At 40.0% G+C, this 23365-nt stretch overlaps 1 protein-coding gene across 2 annotated transcripts in view; it reads right to left on the bottom strand.

The window, feature by feature from the left end:
* The window catches only part of LOC136247030 (uncharacterized), a 69953-nt gene that overhangs the window by 21721 nt on the left and 24867 nt on the right, over positions 1–23365 (bottom strand). For both annotated transcript variants that reach the window (XM_066038622.1, XM_066038623.1), the window contains exon 3: positions 10889–11083. In XM_066038622.1, coding sequence (XP_065894694.1) covers positions 10889–11083 — 195 coding nt within the window. The remainder of the gene's footprint in view (positions 1–10888; positions 11084–23365) is intronic.

Raw genomic sequence — 23365 nt, forward strand, 5'->3', positions numbered from 1 at the left:
AACTACCATGTAGAGAGTTCAGCTGCAAACAAATTGCCCTGTAGAAAGATCAGCTAGAAGAAGTTACCTTGTAGAGAGTTCAGCTACAAATAAATCACCCTGTAGAGAGTTCAGCTACAAAAAAGTCATCCGGTAGAGAGATCAGCTAGAAGGATCACCTCGTAGAGAGTTCAGCTACAAAGAAATCACCCTGCTTCATCTTTTCTTCTTCCTGTGGTAAAGAAAAAATGATAGGTTAAAAAGCCGGTGGGGTCTATTCTACGGAACGGAACGGAACGGAACGGAATGATGGACTAAACTGCGGAACGGAATGCTTTCTCAGATTGAAGCTTGCAGCTTACCATTGCTGTACAAGTTATCAGTGGCACTTCCAGCAGGTAATTAAACGTACCCCAAGAAAGATAAAACGAATTTAAGGATCGATTGTGGGTTCTTGTTGGTTGTCATTAGTAACGAAGTACTAATTGTGGGAATAGCTGACTCAGTGTGTTCATCTTCGGATATATCAAGTAGGGAACTTAATGCATGACTTGTTTTTACTAGTATGTGAGTTATTTTTGCTTACTTGACTTTAGAATGTACAGTCTGAGGCCCAGCCTTTCTAATCGGCATAAATTAGTATGTGTATAGCTACACTACAAAGGAAACAAGTATGGTGACAAGCTGAATCAACTCAGTCTAGGTAGAATCTAAAGGAATTTTGTGCAGTGTGTGAGGAGCAAACATTCAGATACCTCAAGGAGGCTATATTGTGTGAACATCAATGATTCATTAACAGAGTAGTGAACTATTGTCAGATATCTCAGCCTGAGTACTGAGTTGAATTCTGGATGGGGTCTATTTTACAGAATGGAATGCTTTCTGAATCAACTTGCAGCTTGGCTAGCTGCTATCATTGCTGAAATTGCATTTTATCAGTGGAACCTCCAGGAAAATGGAATAGGATAATTATAAAACATTAATTAAGTGATTGTTTAGGTAATCATGACTTTATTCAGTCTAATAAACAGAATATATGGTTGATTGAGTGAGGTATCACTTTCAGAATGTTCAGACGACCAGTGATGAGATGCATGGATTCATCGAATTTTTGTTGTGGTTGGAGACATTAAATATCCAAAAGCAAACTGACTGTATAATATTAATTCACTTTCTTTATATTTTCTCAATTTTGAGCCTGTATACAAATAATTGAATTTTCCTTGTCAATAGAAATCCTAGAATAAGATGGGAGAGAAACTTATCTTTGTTTACCTATACTGTACAATCAAGAGTTCGTAATACTGATTTGTATGGGGGAGAGTGTCTAACTCTCAGTATGGCCTGTACAAACACCCTGCGTAAAGTTCACCTTTCATCAAATCAACACCTTTACTGGGGGATAGGAAACTGTTGATTAGTGTTGCTGAAGAAGGTAAAGCCTTTGTTCTGAAATAAGGCCGAGGTGTTACTTTAAGCAGGGTGTTTGGTGAATGCATTCAAGTTAGACACTCTCCACCTTATTATGAACTCTTGGTACAACTTCAAAGGAAAATGAAGAAAACATACAGATGAATCTATAAAATCACTACAGTAAGGTGAATTACAGACTAGTGAGATCTTGGTTAATTAATGACAGTGGTTGGAGATTAAGTGTGGTAGCTTCTTGCTCTTGAATATGTTGCAAAGTGGAAGTACAAATCAAAATGGGATATCAATTTCATTATGAAAAATTTGTATACATAAATAATCTAGCATTACTATTTCATTTGTCCTCCACTTAAACATGCTATAACAGTACTAGTGTCAGTACATTGGCAGTGAGTCTACCTTGAAATCTCAACTCTAGAGTAGATCCAACACAGGACAGCCCGCACTGTAACAAATACATGTGATCCCATTGTAATTTCATGGACCAGCTGGACTGGGAATCACTTGAAAATAGACGAACAAATTTAACCTGTTTTGTTTGAAGTGAAGCATGTGAAATGTTACACTCAAGAAATACTAGGATTCTTAGGTAGTATGTAATTAATGTGAGTGTTCCATTTCAGGTCTGACTAGATACATTGAAATTACACACACATCCTGGTCCAAATCACGTTTGCCTGGTGGCTACGGGCATGGTTTCACATGCGGCTTATAATAGAGATTTGGCTGATCTTGGAGTTTTGGCATTTAGCCTGATTCAAGGCTAGCAGTCAGACACATCCTTGAATTGTGCAACAGATAAAATCAGCTCACTATTGAATACGGCATTAGTCCACTGCACCAGCTGTTAATATATAAATAACTCCATGCATACACTTCAGTGATGTTTGCAGAATATACCCTCCTTGCGGTCTACCAAAATATTTGCTCCTCACACACTGCACAAAATTCTTCAAGTTTTAATTCAGCTGGCTCTTTCCTGTTACCAGTATCTTCCTGCTTGCTTTATTTATACTCTGACTTATGACTTGAAAGACCGGCCCAGACTGTTTTCTAAAGTCTAAATAAGAAAAACAGCTCACATAAAGTTCCCTTCCGTATGGATGAACATCACTGATACAGCTCATCCCACAATAATACTTCGTTACTAATGACAACCAACAAAAACCCACAATCGATCCGTTAATTCTTTTTATCTTATGTTTAACCACCCACTGGAGATGCCACTGCTAACTTATAAGGGAAGTTTCAGCAATGGTAAGTTGCAAGCTTCAATTTGAGAAAGCGTTCCGTTCCGTGGTTTAGTCCATCATTCCGTTCCGTTCCGTTCCGTTCCGTAGAATAGTCCCCACCTAAAAAGCCTTAAAGCCGGCCTATGGGGTATACAAATACAAAAAGAAGTGAAATCTAATCCAAAACAGCCAAGCTGTAAAAAAAGTGTGGCCCTCAGAAAGGCTATGGTGAAAAAAGATGTGAAATCCAAGGTGGCAGCCAAGAAATGGCTGTGATGGTAGGTTAATGGTAAAAATTTTAATAACAACAATTCAGGTGAATTTTGTTCCAATTGACCAAGCGGCACCAAATTCACCTGAATTTGGTGCCGCTTGTAGGGAAGCCAACATTCCAAATTTGAAGAAAATCGCTCCAGCCATTTTTGAGATACGAGCGGCCAAAGTTTGGGTTTTTTTTTCTTGGTTTTTTTCTTCTATTTCTTCTTTTCGCACACTTTGCAAAATCCGCCATAAAACACGAATGCGTACTCCAATCGGACTGAAATTTGGCACACTTAAAAGGCTCATTAAGGCGAATCTCAGTACCAAGGTTGGTAGGAATCCGATGAACATTCACGGAGTTATGACCGAATATTTGCGTGAAATAAGGTCGAAGGTCTGTCACGCCCACAGGGTAAACCGCTTGAAGGAATGAGCTGCAAATTGCTATGTAGATGGAGTAACTATCGTAGGAGTTCCGTTTTGTGGTTTGAAAGGAATCCAGTTAAAGGCCATCGAGATATGACACAAAACCCAACGAGTGTCACAATTACGCAATCGATTTTTATGAATTAAAAAACTATTAGTTTTCACGATTACTAGGCAAACCGCTTAGAGCAGCGAGCTGAAAATCGGTGTTTAGCTGGAATAATCATTATAGAAAGTACTTGCAGTAGTACAGAAGAATCGGATTACAAACCACTGAGTTGTGATTCCAAAACCAACTACGTGTAGCATATGCGAGATCGAGATACTCTAATAGAACAGTCACCCTAATACTAGTAATAGAGCATTCATCTACGTTTATAACTTACTCCATTATAGAATTATATTACATTGTAAGTTATTCTGTAGGGAGTTCAGCTACAAACAGTTAATCTTATAGACAATTCAGCTACAAGCAGTCACCCTGTAGAGAGTTCAGCTACAAATATGTTGCTTTAGAGATTCAGAACATTATAAGTTACACTGAAGAGAATTCAGCTATAAACAAGTCACCTTGTAGAGACAACAAGTCACTCTGTAGAGAACTCAGCTACAAACAAGTCACTGCGTAAAGGGTTCAGCTACAAAAAGCTACCCAGTAGAGAGTTCATCTAGATCAGCTACAAACAAGTTACTTTATGCAATGTTCAGCTACAAGTAAGTCACTCTGTAGAGAGTTCAGCTACAAACAAGTCACTCTGTAGTACAAACAAGTCACCGTGTAGCTGGAGAGTTCAGCAACCAATCAAAAAACCACCCTCTAAAGAGTTCAGCTATACAAACATGTTATAACTCTAGGAAAAGCTATACAAACATGTTATAACTCTATAGAGAAAGTTATAACTATATAGAGAGATCAGCTAGAAACAATTAGTCATCCAGTAGAGAGATCAGCTACAAGACATCACCTTATAGAGAGTTTAGTTACAAAGAAACCACCATGTAGAGAATTCAGCTACAAACAAGTCAGCCTAAAGAGAGATCAGCTAGAAGAAGTTACTTTGTACAGAGTTCAGCTACAAGAAAACCCAGTTCAGGTGCAAACAAATCACCCTGTAGAAAGTTCAGCTATGAACAGATCAACCTGTAGAGAGATCAGCTAGAAGAAATCACCTTGTAGAGAGTTCAGCTACAAAGAAACCACCATGTGGAGAGTTCAGCTGCGAACAAATCATCTGTAGAGAGTTCAGCCAGAAACAAGTTCACCCTGTAGAGAGATCAGCTAGAAACAAGTCACCCCGTAGAGAGAGCAGCTACAAAGAAACCATCCTGTAGAGAGTTCATTTACAAACAGATAACCCTATAGAGAGTTCAGCTAGAAACAAGTCACCGTGTAGAGAGATCAACTAGAAACAAGTCATCCAGAGATCAGCTAGAAACAAGTCACCCTGTAGAGAGATCAGCTAGAAACACGTCACCCTGTAGAGAGATCAGCTACAAAGAAACCATCCTGTTGAGAGTTCAGCTACAATCAAGTTATACTATAGAGAGATCAGCTAGAAACAAATCATCTTGTAGAGAGTTCAGTTGCAAACAAATCACCCTGTAGAGAATTCAGCCACCCTGTAGAGAGTTCAGCTTGAACAAGTCACCTTGTAGAGAGTTCAGCTACAAAGAAATCACCATGTAGAGAGTTCAGCTGCAAACAAATCACCCTGTAGAGAGTTCAGCTAGAAACAAATCATCCTGTAGAGACTTCAGCTAGAAACAAATCACCCTGAAAAGAATTTAGCTGTAAACAATGAGAGTTTCAGCTACAGTTCAGTTATGTAAGAAGTCACCTTATTAACTACAGTATGTGATAATCATCATTCAATGTTAAATATACAAATATTTCATCAGACAAAAGCTATACACACAATTACTTCCTTTCTTCCACAATTCCTTACAAGTTAAAAGGAAGCAGTATCAAAGCCATATGGCCAGCTTTGTGACTTGCAATACAAAAAGAAGTGATAACTAACCAAAACAGCCAAGCTGTAAAAAAAAGAGTGCGGCCCCCAAGGTGAAAAAAGATGTGAAATCGAAGGTTGCGGCCAAGAAATGGCTGTGATGGTAGGCTAATGGCAAAAATTTTAATTACGACAATTCAGATGAATTAGGTGCCAAATCCTAGTGGAGGAGGCAATGCAAATTCACCTGAATTGTCGTAATTAAAATTTTTGCCATTAACCTACCATCACAGCCATTTCTTGGCTGCCACCTTGGATTTCACATCTTAGCCTTTTTGGGGGCCACACTCTTTTTTTACAGCTTGGCTGTTTTGGTTTAGATATCACTTCTTTTTGTATTGCAAGCCACAAAGCTGGCCATATGGTTTTTATGCTTCCTTTTAACTTGTTTTTTTTTTCTTTACTGCAGGAATTGTGGAACAAAGGAAGTATTTGTGTGCATAGCTTTTGTCTGATGATATATTTGTATATTTAACATTGAATGATGATTATCACATACTGTAGTTAATAAGGTGACTTCTTACATAACTGAACTGTAGTTGAAACTCTCATTGTTTGTAGCTGAACTCTTTTCAGGGTGATTTGCTTCTAGTTGAACTGTCTACAGGGTGATTTGTTTGCAGCTGAACTCTACATGGTGCTTTCTTAGTAGCTGACAGAACTCTCTACAAGGTGACTTGTTCTAGCTGAACTCTCTACAGGGTGGCTGAGCTCTTTACAGGGTGATTTGTTTGCAACTGAACTCTCTACAAGATGATTTGTTTCTAGCTGATCTCTCTATAGTGTAACTTGATTGTAGCTGAACTCTCTACAGGATGGTTTCTTTGTAGCTGATCTCTCTACAGGGTGACTTGTTTCTAGCTGATCTCTGGATGACTTGTGTCTAGCTGATCTCTGGATGACTTGTTTCTAGCTGATCTCTCTACATGCTGACTTGTTTCTAGCTGAACTCTCTATAGGGTTTTCTGTTTGTAACTGATCTCTCTACAGGGTGACTTGTTTCTAGCTGATCTCTCTACACAGTGACTTGTTTATAGCTGAAATCTCTATAGGGTTGTCTGTTTGTAATTGAACTCTCTACAGGATGGTTGCTTTATAGCTGATCTCTCTACAGGGTGACTTGTTTCTAGCTGATCTCTCTACACACTGACTTGTTTCTAGCTGAACTCTCTATAGGGTTTTCTGTTTGTAATTGATCTCTTTACAGGGTGACTTGTTTCTAGCTGATCTCTCTACATGGTGACTTGCTTGTAGATGAAATCTCTATAGGATTATCTGTTTGTAATTGAACTCTCTACAGGATGGTTTTTTTGTACCTGATCTCTCTACGGGGTTACTTGTTTCTAGCTGATTTCTCTACAGGGTGAACTTGTTTCTGGCTGAACTCTCTACAGATGATTTGTTTGTAGCTGAACTCTCTACATGGTGGTTTCTTTGTAGCAGAACTCTCTACAAGGTGATTTCTTCTAGCTGATTTCTCTATGGGGTGACTTGTTTCTAGCTGATCTACAGGTTGAACTTGTTTCTGGCTGAACTCTCTACAGATGATTTGTTTGCAGCTGAACTCTCTACATGGTGGTTTCTTTGTAGCTGAACTCTCTACAAGGTGATTTCTTCTAGCTGATCTCTCTACAGGGTGATCTGTTCATAGCTGAACTATCTGCAGGGTGATCTGTTTGCAGTTAAACTCTCTACAAGGTGATCCTTCTAGCTGTTCTCTCTACAGGATGACTGGAACTCTCTACAGGGTGATTTGTTTGGAGCTGAAATCTCTACATGGTAGTTTCTTTGTATCTGACTTGTCTATAAGGTGATGTCTTGTAACTGATCTCTCTACTGGATGACTTGTTTCTAGCTGATCTCTCTGTAGAGTTATAACTTTCTCTATAGAGTTATAACATGTTTGTATCGCTGAACTCTTTACAGAGTAGCTTTTTTGATTGATTGCTGAACTCTCCAGCTACACGGTGACTTGCTTGCGCTACAGAGTGACTTGTTTGCAGCTGAACTCTCTACAGAGTGACTTATTTGTAGCTGAACATTGTATACAGTAACTTGTTTGTAGCTGATCTAGATGAGCTCTCTACTGGATAGCTTTTTGTAGCTGAACCCTCTACACAGTGACTTGTTTGTAGCTGAATTCTCTACAGAGTGACTTGTTGTAGCTGAACTCTCTACAGGGTGACTTGCTTGTAGTTGAATTGTCTGTAAGATTAACTTTTTGTAGCTGAACTCCATACAGAATAACTTGCAATGTAATATAATTCTATAATGGAATAAGTTATAAACGTAGCTGAATGCTCTATTAGAGTGACTGTTCTATTAGAGTATCTCGATCTCGCATATTCTACACGTAGTTGGTTTTGGAATCACAACTCAGTGGTTTGTAATCCGATTTTTCTGTACTACTGGAAGTACTTTCTATGATGATTATTCCAGCTAAACATCGATTTTTAGCTCGCTGCTCTAAGCGGTTTGCCTGGTAAGCGTGAAAACTAACAGTTTTTTAATTCATAAAAATCGATCGCGTAATTGTGACACTCGTTGGGTTTTGTGTCATATCTCGATGGCCTTTAACTGGATTCCTTTCACACCACAAAAAAAGGCACTCCTACGATAGTTACTCCATCTACATAACAATTTTCAGCTCATTCCTTCAAGCGGTTTACCCTGTGGGCGTGACAGACCTTCGACCTTATTTTATGCAAATATTCGGTCATAACTCCGTGAAACGCCGGCTTCTTATCCCTACTTTGATGGGATACTCTCCACCAAATGACACAATCCGTAAATTATTTGCCCTTCCACCTCGATATGGTGGTTTGGGTATTATAAACCCAACTCTTATTACAGCTGAGGAGTATTCAGCCTCGTGTCACATTACTGAGTCTCTTTCACAATTCATTCTAGACCGGGGTACCAATTCGGCTATTGTTAAAATAGAACAGCTATCTCGCAAGTCCGCAATCCGCAATTCCAAATCTTCCAACTATTCGGATAGATCTTCCAGTTTGCGTACCCACTTAGATCCCTCCTCTCAACGCGCTTTAGATCTAGCCTCAGCCAAAGGGGCCTCCAACTGGCTTACCACCCGGCCCCTACAGTAACATGGCTTTGCACTGCATAAGTCCGCGTTTCACGATGCCGTGGCACTACGTTATGGGTGGTCTCCTCAGCGGACTCCTGCTCACTGTGCATGTGGGACTTCCTTTTCAGTGGAGCATGCTTTATCCTGTCCCAAGGGTGGCTTACCTTCTATCCGACACAATGAGATCAGAGATCTAACTGCTACCCTGTTGACTGAAGTATGCTCTCAGGTAGCTGTTGAACCAGAGCTCCATGCAGCCGGTTTCACAGCAGGACTACCCTGCTTCTGCCAATATCCAAGATGGTGCTCGTCTTGACATCGCCATGAATGGTTTTTGGGGTGGAAGAAGTGAAAGATGTTTTGTGGATGTGCGGGTGTTCAACCCTCTGGCTGCTTCTAATGCGTCCTCATCACTGGCCTCCTGTTATCGGAGGCACGAGAACATTAAGAAACGCGCGTATGCTCAGAGAATTCGTGAGGAGGAGCATGCCTCTTTTACCCCCCTGGTAATGTCTGCCTCTGGTGGTCTGGCTCATGAGGCTTCTGTTTTTTTATCAACGCTCGGCTCATCAACTTTCAAATAAGTGGGGCGATGATTACTCTGTTGTCATGGGGTGGTTAAGGTGCTGTCTATCTTTTTCTCTCTTGCGGTCCTCCATACAATGCATCCGCTGAGCCCGCTCATCCATCGGTCACTATGTTAAGACTCCCCCAATTGTGGAGCTGATTCGGGCAGAGTCTCAGTTTGCCGTGGACTAAGAAAGTCCCGGTTTGTCCAGCACAGGCCATTTATGTGCTGGGGGTGGTAGGCAAGGGAAGTCCATCAAGCCCGGGATAAAAAAAATTAAAAATAAAAATTTGGCCGCTCGTAACTCGGAAATGGCTCAAGCGATTTTCTGCAAATTTGGAATGTGAACTCTCCTAGCTACTGGACACTTCTGTAGCAACTTTGGTTTCAATCGAATAAGGAATCACGGAGCTACAAAGGTGTTAAAATCGCGTTTACTCTCTTCCTGTTAATATACTCACGGTGTGGCGCGCCGGCTTCTTGGGCCGCGCGACACACTACCGTGTGTCTTGATTATAGGCTTGAACCAATTATGCTTTGAACTGTCTATTAACCAAGTTTGAGTACTGCTAAAAAAGTCAGCCTATTATGCTTAAAATCATGCTCCCAAATCAACATTATTTATTAGGATTTGCTGAATGTTGTATTAAAGTAAGTGACTGCTCTATTAGAGTATTTCGATCTTACTTCTGTGAAGTGTTATTAATCAACCAAGAAACAGTAAAAATAATTACATTCCAGGCTTTTTGGTATGAAATGCAATAACAATGTGCACTGTGTTCATTTCACCATAGATCTATGATTTCACTGCAGTATTTTTGGCACACGCATTGTGCATTTAATTAAAATTCTTAAAAATTGTCCTATTATGCTGGCATAATGCTTGATGCTTTTGTTAACCTGTTATGCATCAACGTTCAAACCGAGTCACTACTGCTGACCCGGATGACCCACTGATCCGGATGTGACCCGGATTGATTAAAGCCGAGGCGTGCGATAAGAGCTATGTTTCGGCTAGTCTCGAGCGAGCGATCGAGACTACGTTTTGAGCGTTCGATTCGTGTTGAGTAAATATTGCAACTTCAACCTACTGTAGGTTGAAGACCAAAAAAAAGGTCATCACCTACTGACAATAGCTACCCCTCACCATAGATACCCTCAGTTTCGTGCTACATACTGCACTTACTAATAAATGGGCGTGGCTGAGCGTATATTGGTAACGCGATACCGTTTATAAGTTTCCACGTCAAACGAACAACTTTGTTTCTCACGTGATCCAATCCAGGTCAGACCCGGATAATTTGTAAACCGGGTCGGACCCGGAGAAAATGTGACCCGGTTGACCGGGATGACCCGACCCGGTTTCAACGATGTTATGCTTGAAATTATGCTGGCATAATTGACACAAGAATAATGATATACAGAGTGTAAAGAAAGTATATGTGACCGGGCCTGCGATAATAGGGCATGTGGGCACATGATTTTTGCCTACTTTTTTACACTTTCATCACACATAACATTTTGTACCATTATGCTATGACATTGCAATTATCTGCTCTTAGTAAGTATTTAATTGGCATCATAATGCAAGTTACAGAATGGAAATATATGTTTCCAGCACTGAGATATGAGCTGTAGAGTGATAGGGTGTAGTTTGTGCCCACATGCCCTGTTTTCGCAGGCCCGGTCACATATAGTGATTAAGGAAAAACGTCCTTTTGTGTGTTTAATTGTACGTATGTTTTTTAAAAATATGTATAACAATGTAATTATGCAACTAAACAACTTTGTGATAAACAGTGTAGTATAGAGTGTTTGTAGGAATACTGCTATTGACAAATTCTTACTGTACACTGAGCTCATATAATTGCATATACACTTGATAAAAACATACCAATTAACTCATTGCAGAATGTGTTACTTCCACTCCAGGTTCCATCATCTCCACAGGTCCTGCTAGTACTTCCATTCAGTCCATAACCAGAATTGCATTTAAGGCTGCAAACATCTCCAGAATTCAGTATGCCATCATCTCCAAATGAACAATTTATCAATCCATAATTGGGAGCAGTGAGCAGTTGACAGTTAACTATCATGAAAAACCACAATGCTTGTCACAATATAGCTATCAGGGGCGGATCCAGGTTTTGTCAAGGGGGTGCACCAGGGTAGTAGGTAGACAGAGTAGGGGATCTGGGTGGCGCAGTCCCCCAGAATATGTAGCTATCTGATATGTATTAGGACTGAAAATTTTGATGTAGAGTATAGTTTTATGCACAAATTCCTAGCTAAATCATACTGCTTTCTACATTGATCAAGAGTTGTGTAGAGATAAGTGCAGTCATGAGTAGTTCAGCTAGCTATAGCTACGTATAATTTGTATAATTGTTAATAATAGGCTTAAGTCTATTATGCTCCAAAATCTTCCTATTATTCTTTCTGGCACTTCTTGTTTATTCACCTATTATGCTCAAAATTATTCCTGAATCTACCTATTATTCTCAAATTATTTCCAAATATGTGTGCCAAATTAGTACTTTTGTTAGGGTTTTTAAACAAGTGACTGCTCTATTAGAATTATGGACTCGAAGTTGACTGCTCTATTAGAGTAAGTGACTGCTCTATTAGAGTATCTCGATCGTTTTCACCGTTTTATGCTTGTACTGTTTTGGTAGTAAATCTAAAAGATTTTTACACTGCACCACAACAGAAACTCATAATTTTGTACCAATTATTCTTAGAATTCATCCGATTATTCCGGAATATTCCCCAAAGCTTTTCAGTACCTATTATTCCCGAAATTATGCCGGCATGATAGACGCATGCCTAAGGACATACGCAAAACCATGTGCATTAAAATATCCTTAGCAAGCTAAGTGTGTCCATGCATGCATGGGATAGTGCTGTAGATACTAGTTTGTTTAATACTCAGCAACTATGGAGGATTATCAATAACAGTGTGTGTGAATTTTCTATTAGAGTATTTGACTGACTGCTCTATTAAAGTATATATATCTTGATTGTTTTATTTATTTATTTGAATTTTTGAGGAGGGGGGGAAGAGAGACACCTGCCCACTCCTTGGATCCGCCACTGGCTATGTATGAGGCAGTGCGGAAATCACAAACATCATACATATAATTACTATTATGCAGAGGTACAGATTGGTATTAATGAATACAATAATTGTAGTTATGTGACCTAGTCTATAGGAAAACTGGATTTAAAAGCATCGAGAAATGCCTATGGTCAGTTTTAAGAATTTAGTATGTTGCAACTTGCCAATGGTAGGCATTCCAGTATCCGAGATTTTTAAATTAAAAAATTCTCCGTATATTTCCCAATAGAACCCTGGCACAAAATAACAACTCGTGTTTAACTTGGGATTGCTCCGTCGTCCGAGCTCCAATGAGGATGAAAATCGCTGTGGGATTTGTCAACACGCTGATCATCATGAAAATCTTAGTTTTATCGTGCGCGTTACATATAAGTAAGTTTTGTGTTGTTTTGTAATCTTTTCAAACCTTGTAATGTATGTAGAATACTTTAAAAAACCTACTGTTGGGTGGAAGGTAGTCACTGGTGCTTACTTTAAAGTGCGTAGTTACTTCGCTCTGGCTAGCGATTTTCAACTCCAGAGCAATTTTCTGATGGCTGTGTCATCAGCTCAAAAGTATAAACCACTTCAAAGTCGGCATAACAATGCCATAATTGAAACCACAACTCCACCTTAGGTATTGTTGCATCATTGTGGCACCTCCACTTTAGTTGTTTCCCTTATAAGTTGTTAACGTGATGTTTTTGCTTACTTGACATAGCCTCTTGCCTATAGGCATACACCATTGTATTGAGAAGTGTGTAGTAGGTGAAATATATTTGCTCACCACAAAGCATACAAAGATCGCTGAGATCTGATACAATCTGAAGTTACTCTCATTACATGTACAAACGTGCAGCTAGAAGCAACTGCAGTTTCAAGATAGTCCAGATTGCTAGATGGCTTCCTGATTTAATTGTACCATTTTTCCCTTTAAAATGTATGGGGAGCCCTGGAGAAAAAATGTACCTTTTTCCAGTTTTTAAGCACTGTGCATGCCAAAGTAGCTAATTCCAGCTCAACAAACTATATATTTCTGAGATCGGCAATCAATACTCTATCTATTGAGCATATAAAAAGCCCATTTTTCCAAAATTTAAAAATCGGGCTGGAATGCCTACCAATGGTTGAAGCTACGCATGTCAAATTTTTACACATTTTATACAAATTCCTTACTGTAAATCAAGAAAAATGTGACAAAAACCTGACATATTGGTGCAAGCCTAAATTTTAAGTAGTTATAAGCCATAGATTGTAATGGGTAAAATATTTGCCTATTTGAAAAAATCGGAAAATTTTTAAACTTTGTGAAGAAAGGGTGCATGATAAAAACGTGTATATCATCTTATTTGCCTACTCAAGAGGAGTTCAAAAATCTTTGTTTCATTACAGTAAACTAAAGGATAAGTGAGTTATGGACATTGGTTTACGTCTTGTCGAAGCGATCATACGCAATCGATCTTTCTTCACTGATTTTGTCTCTGTATGTAGTAAAGACAGGTTATAGAAGGAAAAACTAACGCAGTACTGGACTCCCCTATTCACGGCGAATACAATGGTGTAAGTTTGAATTCTGTAGTGCATTGTGTTTGTAAGCTACAGCCATTTTCAATTAATTAATTTATTATTATTACTGTGCAGGCTAATGATGTTATGGACAAAGTAATTACATTACAAAAATTATTTAAATTAAAAGAGCAGTCCTGTTATCCTTTGCTTAAATTGGCTGAGATCAGAAATACGTACATCATCATTTGATAGAGAGTTCTGTAGCTAACATTAGTAATATTGAACTTACTCAACACTGTATACATTATTGTAACACTAATTATGTATCATTAATTAAAACAGAATCACGTGATTGTACATGTGTTTAATGTGTCAAGAGTAATGTTCATTTTGTGCTGCTCTCTGCCGGTTTATAAGAATGCCACATTGGTGACAGGAGTGTTTCTTAAGCGATTACCCTGGTGCCATGGGACATAATTTGTTCCTAATACCGTAAACAGTACCTACTCAGGAAAGTTGATCGAAGCTAGTATATTTGTTTGCCTGTGTGTAATCCTAGTTCGGACGTCCAAGACATCGTCTACTATGGCGCAGCTGGAACTGCCACTCCCGGAACTAGTACACTGTTAAAATATAGAGTAACCACAACTCTTAAAGAGTTCCCAGTGCAGGGAGGATTTAACACTCCTGGAGAGTAACCATTACTCTAAAGGAGTAACACATTCTCTGAAGGTGGTGTTACTTACTCTTCAGAGTAATGATTATTCTCTTTGGAGTGTTGGGTTACTCTCCAGGGGTGTTAAATCCTCCCTACACTAAGAACTCTTTAGAGTGGTGGTTACTCTTCATTTTTAACAGTATAGTGGAGGACCTGAAACGAGGATGGACCCGTTTCGAGTTTGTCACCACAGCCACTAAACAGCTCACAGTCATACCAACGCTGTTGAGGGGCAAACTAATTGATTACTACATGGAGCTCGAGAATGACGTTAAGGGCGATTTGAAGTTGCTGAGGACAGCGTTGGAAGATAGAGCTGGCAAGAAGGAAGACCCATTGATCGCTTCCAAGAACTTTAATCAATGCAACCAAGGTCAGGGTGAGAAAGTGACTGATTTCACATCTTTCCTCTAGCAGCTTTTTAAAAGTGGATATCCAGAGGAAGCGATGACTTCAACAGTCTTGTTACAAAGATTTCTCACAGGACTTCACCCAGAAATAGGTTGGCAGTTGTTACTACGAGAAAAACCGGCCAATTTTGCTGCAGCTGTCAAGGACACCACAGCTATCGAATATGCCTTGGAGTTTGGTGGGGAAGATGATTCTGTCCACACTATTGAGTGGACCCAGAAGACCTCAGAGGCATTGAACACCGCTGCACTTCTAGACACCTTGACCAAGCAACTAGAGTCTCTGGAGCTGGCAATACAACAAACCTGTACTGGACCTCATCAACAGGCTGAAGGTTTTGCTTACAACTGAAATCATGGACAACACAGGAATTGCTGCATTGGCCCTTGTTATAAATGTGGGGAGGAGGGTCATCTATGCTGTGACTGTCCTTTAACTTCAATCGGCCAGCCAGCCCCGATGGTGGATGCCAGCTGGTGTTGTCACACTTAATCCACCACCCATGGCAGACAGACAGCGGTGACTGCTATAGCATTAACACCATTTTAAGAATTAACGGTCTGATTGGTCACTCACCTGTAACTATTTTATTAGACTCTGGGGTGACGATGTCAGTGATACGGCTGAACACTCTCCCTAGTGAGTTTTGAGACAGGATTACTGAAGCTAGAACAATGCCAGTGGGAGCAAACGGAACCCTTCTGGATGTGGTAGGACAGATCAAGATTCCGGTGAAGATAGGGAGTTATCAGAGTGAACAGGTATTCACTATTGTTAATGCATTAACTGTTGATTGCCTACTGGGGGCTGATTACCTTGTCACACATGAAGTCATAATCAATTACAAACATAATAATGTAGTGATTAAAGGCCATAACATACCATTCACTCTGACACATGGTATAGCCAATACCATTCAGCCCCCTAGCAATGTGGTGATATTTGCCCTTAAGAATGTTACCATCCCAGGCTGAACAGTCCAGTTAGTTGATGTTTCACTACCCAGCGAATGGAGGCAGCATGATTTTAACAGAATTCTACTTGAGCCATCTGAGAATATTAAACTACCACAACACCTAATAGCTGCCAGAACCCTTAGCCCAATTGTGAGGCATGACCGTACCTTTATTCAGATAATGAATATCAGTCCAGCAGCAACCACCACCTATAAGGGTACCAAGGTTGGTAACATCACACCACTGTCAGAATTGCTTATGGTAGAATCCACTGAAAAGCCATTTTTGCCTCAATCTGTCCCCCATAACATCGACTTGACAGACACAAAACTATCCCCTGACCAACAGTAAGAGCTACTTGCACTGCTACATCAGTACAGCGATTTGTTTGCTACTAAAGATCAGCCCCTGGGACACACATCAATAGTAAAACACACAATTTATACAGAGGGTCCCCCCATCCGCCAACCTGTGTGTCGCCAGCCAGTAGCCTTACGGGATGCAATTGATACAGAAGTACATAAGATGCTACAACAGGAAGTCATCCAACAGAGTTTTAGCCCGTGGAGTTCACCAGTTGTCATGGTCCAAAAAAAGGATGGGTCGTGGAGATTTTGTGTGGACTACCATAAGCTTAATAATGTCACTCACCATGATGCTTATCCCTTACCATGGATAGACTCCATCCTTGACTCCCTGGCTGGTTCAACGTTCTTCACAACGTTAGACCTAGCTTCCGGCTATTGGCAGGTGGAAGTCGACCCTGTACACAAGGAGAAACAGCATTTTCCACATCAAAGGGCACTTTGAATTTAATTTCATGCCCTTTGGCCTTACCAATGCTCCGGCCACATTTCAATGCCTGATGGAATGTACTTTGGCCGGACTATCGGGTATGCACTGTTTAATCTATTTAGATGATATCATTGCGTTCAGTTCAAATTTTGCCGACCATCTAATCCGACTATCCTCCATCTTTGACCACCTCAGAACTGCCGGTTTAAAGCTGAAGTGTCATTTCGCCAAGACACATGTTCCTTACTTGGATCATATTATCTCCAACCAAGGAATTGTGCTGGACAAGGCTAAACTAACATCAGTGGCTAGTTACCCAACCCCTCGTTCCAGCAAGGAGGTCAAGCAGTTCATAGGGTTGTCAAATTACTATTGGCATTTTATTCCCTCTTTTGCAGCAATAGCAGAGCCCCTCTATCGGCTCCTTCGCAAGAACACTAAGGCTTTTAATTGTACATCAGAGTGTGATAACGCATTCAATACTCTCAAAACCAAGCTAATCACCCCACCAGTCTTAGCTTTTCCGTGTTTTGAAATCCCTTTCATAGTTGCAACTGATGCCTCAGGCTATGCAATTGGAGGTGTCCTTAGCCAGGTGCAGGACGGCCAAGAGAAAGTCATTGCATACTGGAGCTGACAGGAATTATTCCACTATTGAATGGGAGGCGCTTGCTGTGGTTAACTCAGTAAAGGAGTTTTACCCATACTTGTATGTATTCCAGTTCAAACTGCTGACTGACCATAACCTCTTAACTTCACTTAAAGGACTTAAAGATACTGGGGGATGCCTTGCTCGCTGGCTGCTATACCTGCAACAATTCAACTTCCAATTTGAGTACAAGAGTGGTGCTATATAGTAACTCCAATGCTGATGCACTCTCCAGAATACCTCCAACCTTGGAAAATTTGCTAACTACAGTAGATGACATCTCACTGGCTAACCTTGACACTCTCAAGAATGCACAAATCGATGACCCAGACCTTGCTGTCCTGAAGCAACATATCAAACAAGGGACTGTCCCTCGTGGGTGCTCTCCCGGCCTGAGGAAGTGTTTTATTAAGGATGGCATCATCTGTCATGAATTCAAGGAAGTAACTACTCAGCTGACTCACACACAGTTGGTCGTTCCTGCCAGTCTTATGGATGTGGTGCTTAGGGAGGTACATGATCACCTTGGCCACTTTGGTGTAAAGAAAACCCTAGGCTATGTTAAGACCCATTTCTATTGGCCTAGATATGAACAAGCTGTGGAGTCCTGGGTGAAGTAGTGTGACCAACGCCAAAGGCGTAACCCCCCACAACCAAATCCACCAGCACCGTTGGGCTCTAGACTATCAGTTCATCTAGACCCTTGGCCCCTCCCAACCTCCTCACAAGGAAACAAATACATCCTAGTTATCACTGACTTGTTCACCAAATGGGATGAAGCATTTCCATTGAAAGATGTCATGGCCAACACTTTAGCCACCATTATGCTAAACGAGGTAGTTTGTTGATATGGAGCACCAACTTGTATCCACAGTGATCAGGGGGAAATTCTCCATAGTGCTGTCATCCAATCCCTTTGCCAGTTGTTAGGCATTGCAACCACGAGAACTTCAGCATATCATCCTGAGGGCAACGGTCAAGTAGAAAGATTTAACCGGACGGTAGAATCAATTCTGGCTAAACTAGTAGACAGTGACCAAAACGATTGGGATTTGCAACTGCCCAAAGCCCTCTTTGCTTACCGTACTGCAATTCATGAATCTACCAATTTCACACCATACCACCTTAATTTTGGCTGTTCACCATAACTCCCTATTGACTTCATGCTTAACAGAGTACAGACAAGCCAGATGAAATCTTACCCCCAGTTCATGCAAGCAGCTCATCAGCAAATGAGAATGTCTCAGTCTTTTGTCAGAGAGCAACTGCAGCTACAACAAGCCCGGCAAAAATCTCTACATGATCGTCATGGAGTTGCAGAAGATTTCCAAGTGGGCGACCGAGTCTGGTTATACAATTCTGTGATACCACAGGGAAGAACAAAGAAGCTTGCATCCTTATGGAAGGGCCCCTACACTGTGTTAGATAAACCGGGTGTTGTCAATTACAAAATTCAGTTAGTTGGGGGAACATAGACATTCGTGGTACATAGAAACCGACTGAAACTCTGTTACACACCACCACAGCAAGCCTCAATCCAGAAATCAAAAGGACAGTGACGTTGGAGCTAGTCATACATCTGGAGTAGCAGAATATACAAGTTCTACAAATTTGGTACCACCAGATGTGGCAGAAGCAATGCAAATGACACCCGTCCTCAGAGAACTTGCAGACCTCCAGCCAGACTAGATGATTATGTGCGACAATAATCCGTGTGGGGAAACTACAACTGGTGGGGGAGTGATGTAACATTAGTAATATAAAACTTACTAAGCACTGCATACATTATTGTAACACTAACTATGTAACTATGTATCATTAATTAGAACTGTCTTTGTAACCTTAATTAGAACAGAATCACATCATTGTACATGTGCTTTAGTGTCAAGAGTGTTGTTCATTTTGTGCTGCTCTCTTCTGGTTTATAAGAATGCCACAGTTCCATAGCTTGAGGCACTACTTGGAAAAAGAATTTGAGAAAGCATTAATCCTTGCTGGTAACTAAGAATCTATTTGGGTGTCCACGTGTAGAATGGCTATAAGGCAAGGTGGGAGTAAGGAGTCAGTGTCAATATCTACTTGATGGTAAATTATTTTATATAGCATCAGAACACTATGTTCTTTTCCTCTGTCAGCAAGAGGGCTCCAACCAAGATTAGTAAGCATGTCAGGTACACTATCGTAGGGTGAGTAGTTGTTGTATACAAATCAGGCGAACCTCCTTTGCACAGATTCCAGAGCTTGAATGTTTTTCTGTGTATATGGTGACCAAATGATTGATGCATGGTCAAGGGTTGATCTTACCACAATTTGGTAGCTAACAGATAACTTTGACATGTACAGGGCATAATTTTAGGTTTTGTTGGAGAAAACTTTTGACGTTGTTAGCCTTTGTTGTGATCTGTCTTGTATGTTCATTCCATGTTAGGTGTTAGTCTATAGTAACTCCTAAGTATTTAGCATGTAGCATTTCTTTAATCTTTTCATTTTCTACGTAGTAAGACACGTTGATGGGATTCACTTTATTGTTGACTTTAAGAAACTCATAATTGGAAGGGTTAGATATCATGTTCAACTTTTCAGCCCATTGTTCTAGGGTGTGCAAGTTGGCTTCTGGTGACAAGCATCTGGTGTTGTGATTGTTGAGTACAGAAGTACATTGTCAGCGTAAAGTTATATTCTGCTTTTTATACTGTCTGGTAGGTCATTTACAAAACATAGAAATAATAGAGTAGCTAGGACAGATCCCTGAGGTACTCATGAGTTTGTGTTGGTTGTAGAGCTGTAATGTCCTACTACAGTAATGCGTTGAGTTCCTTGAGTTAAACAAATTTCTAGCCAGGACAGGAGATTACCATATATGCCATAATGATCAAGTAAACAGGAATGGTTAACTTTGTCAAAAGCCTTGGTAAAGTCTAAGAAAATTACATCAGTTTGCATATTATTGTATAGATTTCTTGCCAAGCCGTCAATGGTTACGAGTGATTGTTTCGCAGGATCTCCCCTGTCTAAAACCGTGTTGGTTATCACATAGTGTTTGATGAGAGTTAAGGTGAGAGAAAATTTGTGTATAAATGATGTGTTGAGTAGCTTACAGCAGATGTTGGTTAGTGATATAGGACAGTAATTACCATAGGAGTGCTACAGTTGCCTTTTTTATGATGTTTGCTGTTTTCCAATCTGTTGGTACTTGACTTTGTTGCAAAGAGGCTTGAAAAATTATTGTGAGGGCAGGGGAAAGCTCAGGGCTGAATTGTTTTAGCAGTTTTGTAGGTATATTTTCTGGGCCAGTGGATTTGTGAGAGTCTAGGTTATCTAATAACCTTTTAGTCCATGCATATCAGTAGTGGTTGGAGCAATATCTGAAATAGTAGATTCTTCCAAGGTTGGTGGGTGTAGATTTTTTTGTTACTGAAAACAGATGAAAAATAATTTTTGAGAAATTCTGCCATTCGATGTGGGTCTGTATGTACTGACCTGTTTTGAGATAGTGGTGGAATACCGCTGTTATCCTTTCTTTGACTTTAATATAAGACCCTAGTTTTTTTGTGACATGTCCATTCTCAACTAATGATAACATGTAATTGTTAAAAGCTGTACATGTGTTTGAGACCTCTTACTTTAATCTGTAATAAACTTGCCAGTGATTGGGGAATTGTGATAACTTTGCCTAGTTGTACAATCACTGTTTCTTGTGGGATAGGTGTTGGATGTGTTGAGATATATCCAAGGTTTCTTTTTGCTATTTAAATTTATGGACTTGGATGGAACGTAATTAAGGCATTCTGAGCATACATCTTTGAAATATTCCCATAGCACATCGATGTTGATAGGTACAGAGTTATTTTCCAAGAAAGCATTGCAGAGATTAAAGCAGTGTTTTTCATGCCCTGAATATCTATTTTAAACCATAAATGGATGTTGGTTGTAAAGTGGCTATGATTGATGATTGAACAATGAGGCTTTGTGATCACTGATTCCAGCAACAGTATCACAGTGGCTCACTAGAGAGGGTCTATTTGTTAGAAATATGTCCAAGATATTCTCTCCTCTTGTTGGAGATTGTACTACTTGTGTGAAGCCATGGTTTAATGCAAATTTTTCACAAAGATCAATAGGATAAGCATTTTAGTCAGGCAAATGGGGGGTTAGTCAGGCAAATGTTTTGCAGTACTTGACAAAGGTTTTCCATGTATTGTGAGTTTCTGTTTGGTGTCTGTATATTGAGCAAACTATCAATGTCTGGTCATTCAGGACAAATCCACATGCTATATGTAACTGGGCCTGCGAAAATAGGGCATGTGGGTACATGAAAATTGCCTACTTTTTCAAACTTTGATGTGTTATAACTTTGTATTCCATTGTTGTTTGGCAATGAAATTTTCAGCACTTATTCAACATTTAGTTGGCTTTACAATACAAATTGCAGAATGAAAATATTCTATCCCAGTTCTGAGATATGAAGTGTTTTGTAGTGGGATGTAGTTTGTGCCCACATGCCCTATTTTCGCAGGCCCGGTCACATATACTAATTCAACAGAAGAGTCACAGTTCAGCTCATGGCAGGCAAGAGTGTTTTTGTAAGCCATAAGAACTCCACCATAGCTATCTGTTTTTGCAAGCTTATGTAATTTATTTTCTCAATACTTCCTGTACAAATCAATCTTTCTGTTGTAGGGTTGTAACTCCAAAAGTTGTTGGCATACAAGGCTAAAACATGGCCAGACAATACACTTGGCTAAGTAGATTATAAATAGCTATTCAATACTAAAGTATTTGAAAAATGTGCCATTATCTTGGGTTTCTGCAGATCTGATCACAAATCATCATCAAAAAATTTTTGTCGCTGACTCTATCAATGAAAATTAATTATTTTCAACTGTACAAATAATTTGCACATTACGTATATGTTAAAGCATAGCCGCGAGTGCTATATGAAAAATAAAGTACGAGGCGCACGGCCAAGATGCTAATAAAGCACGAGGCGAAGCCGAGTGCTTTATTAGCATCGAGGCCAAGCGCCGAGTACTTTATTTTTCATATAGCACAAGCAAGGCTATGCTTTAAATGATTTATGGAACTTTCTACTCGTGTAGCTTCACCATACACTAGGACTCGTAATTAACACGCATTGCACGAACTATTAGGAGCCTGAACACACATAAACCAGTTTAACAAAGTAACTCACGCATAGTTCACCATAGTTTGGCATGGTAGACGTTCATCGTGTCTTTTGGCAGGTTTTGCTCGCAACCCACAATCGATTCTATTGTGAGTCACATGGTGAAGTATTTCCGTGATATCTCCAGGACTTGTCCGTTTACATTAACAAACGTAACAGCAACGTTACCTTCTCCCACCCATCATCGAAGCATTTAGGTATGTCTATAAAAGCAATCCAGTGGTAGGTCTCGTATTGGCTGGGGTGATTGATCACTCAGCGCGGCGAGGCTATCAGCCTTCACCGGCTTGGGTGATCAGTCGTACTGGCGCGAGCCCCGTAGGTTATTAGCCTACACCAAGGCACGTGGGCAACTGTGCTTTATTGCCCACAAAGAGTGCTTTATTGAACGAATAAAGCACCCTTTGCGGTGCAATAAAGCACTCTTTGTGGTCGATGAAGCAGTTGGCCGGCTGAAAGTGTGTACTTTATGAAATTTAAAGTACACTTTTTCCTTTGATCTCGCCCACGCAAAGTTCTATAAACGAACATTATTCCATCAAAAAATTTCCTTGTTTATGCAACTGATGAAATACGTTTTATCAAAATTTTAATAGACAAAAATTTTCTATGCCCAACATTTTGCTGATTTTTGGTATCTTCCAGAGCATCTGCTGCATCAATAGCCAACAGCTAAGTTTCTCACCATATAGTTTTATAACCAAAATAAAAGGGGAATGTGGAGGGATAAAATAGGGAAAATTATGAGCTCAAAATTACCTATAATGAAAGGACGTTTACACCACTCTAATTGTACAAGAGGTCTGGGGCACTAATGGAGCTATGGACAGCCTGGGGATAGCTGCATGCGGCTGTACAGCTCTGCGTAGTTGACTAAAGGCCTAGCTACAGTCACTGATTGGTAAAAGCAACTAGCAAATCCAGACAATTTAAGTTATTTATGTAGTTTTGTGTTCTTGGTGAAAAATCAGTTCTCTTATCATGGGCAATAAGAATGGTTTTCCCAGACCCAGTCACATACATGTGAAAAGGGGTCTTATAGCCTTACAAA

Source organism: Dysidea avara, chromosome 2 (genome assembly GCF_963678975.1).
Source record: "Dysidea avara chromosome 2, odDysAvar1.4, whole genome shotgun sequence".
Taxonomy (NCBI): domain Eukaryota; kingdom Metazoa; phylum Porifera; class Demospongiae; order Dictyoceratida; family Dysideidae; genus Dysidea; species Dysidea avara.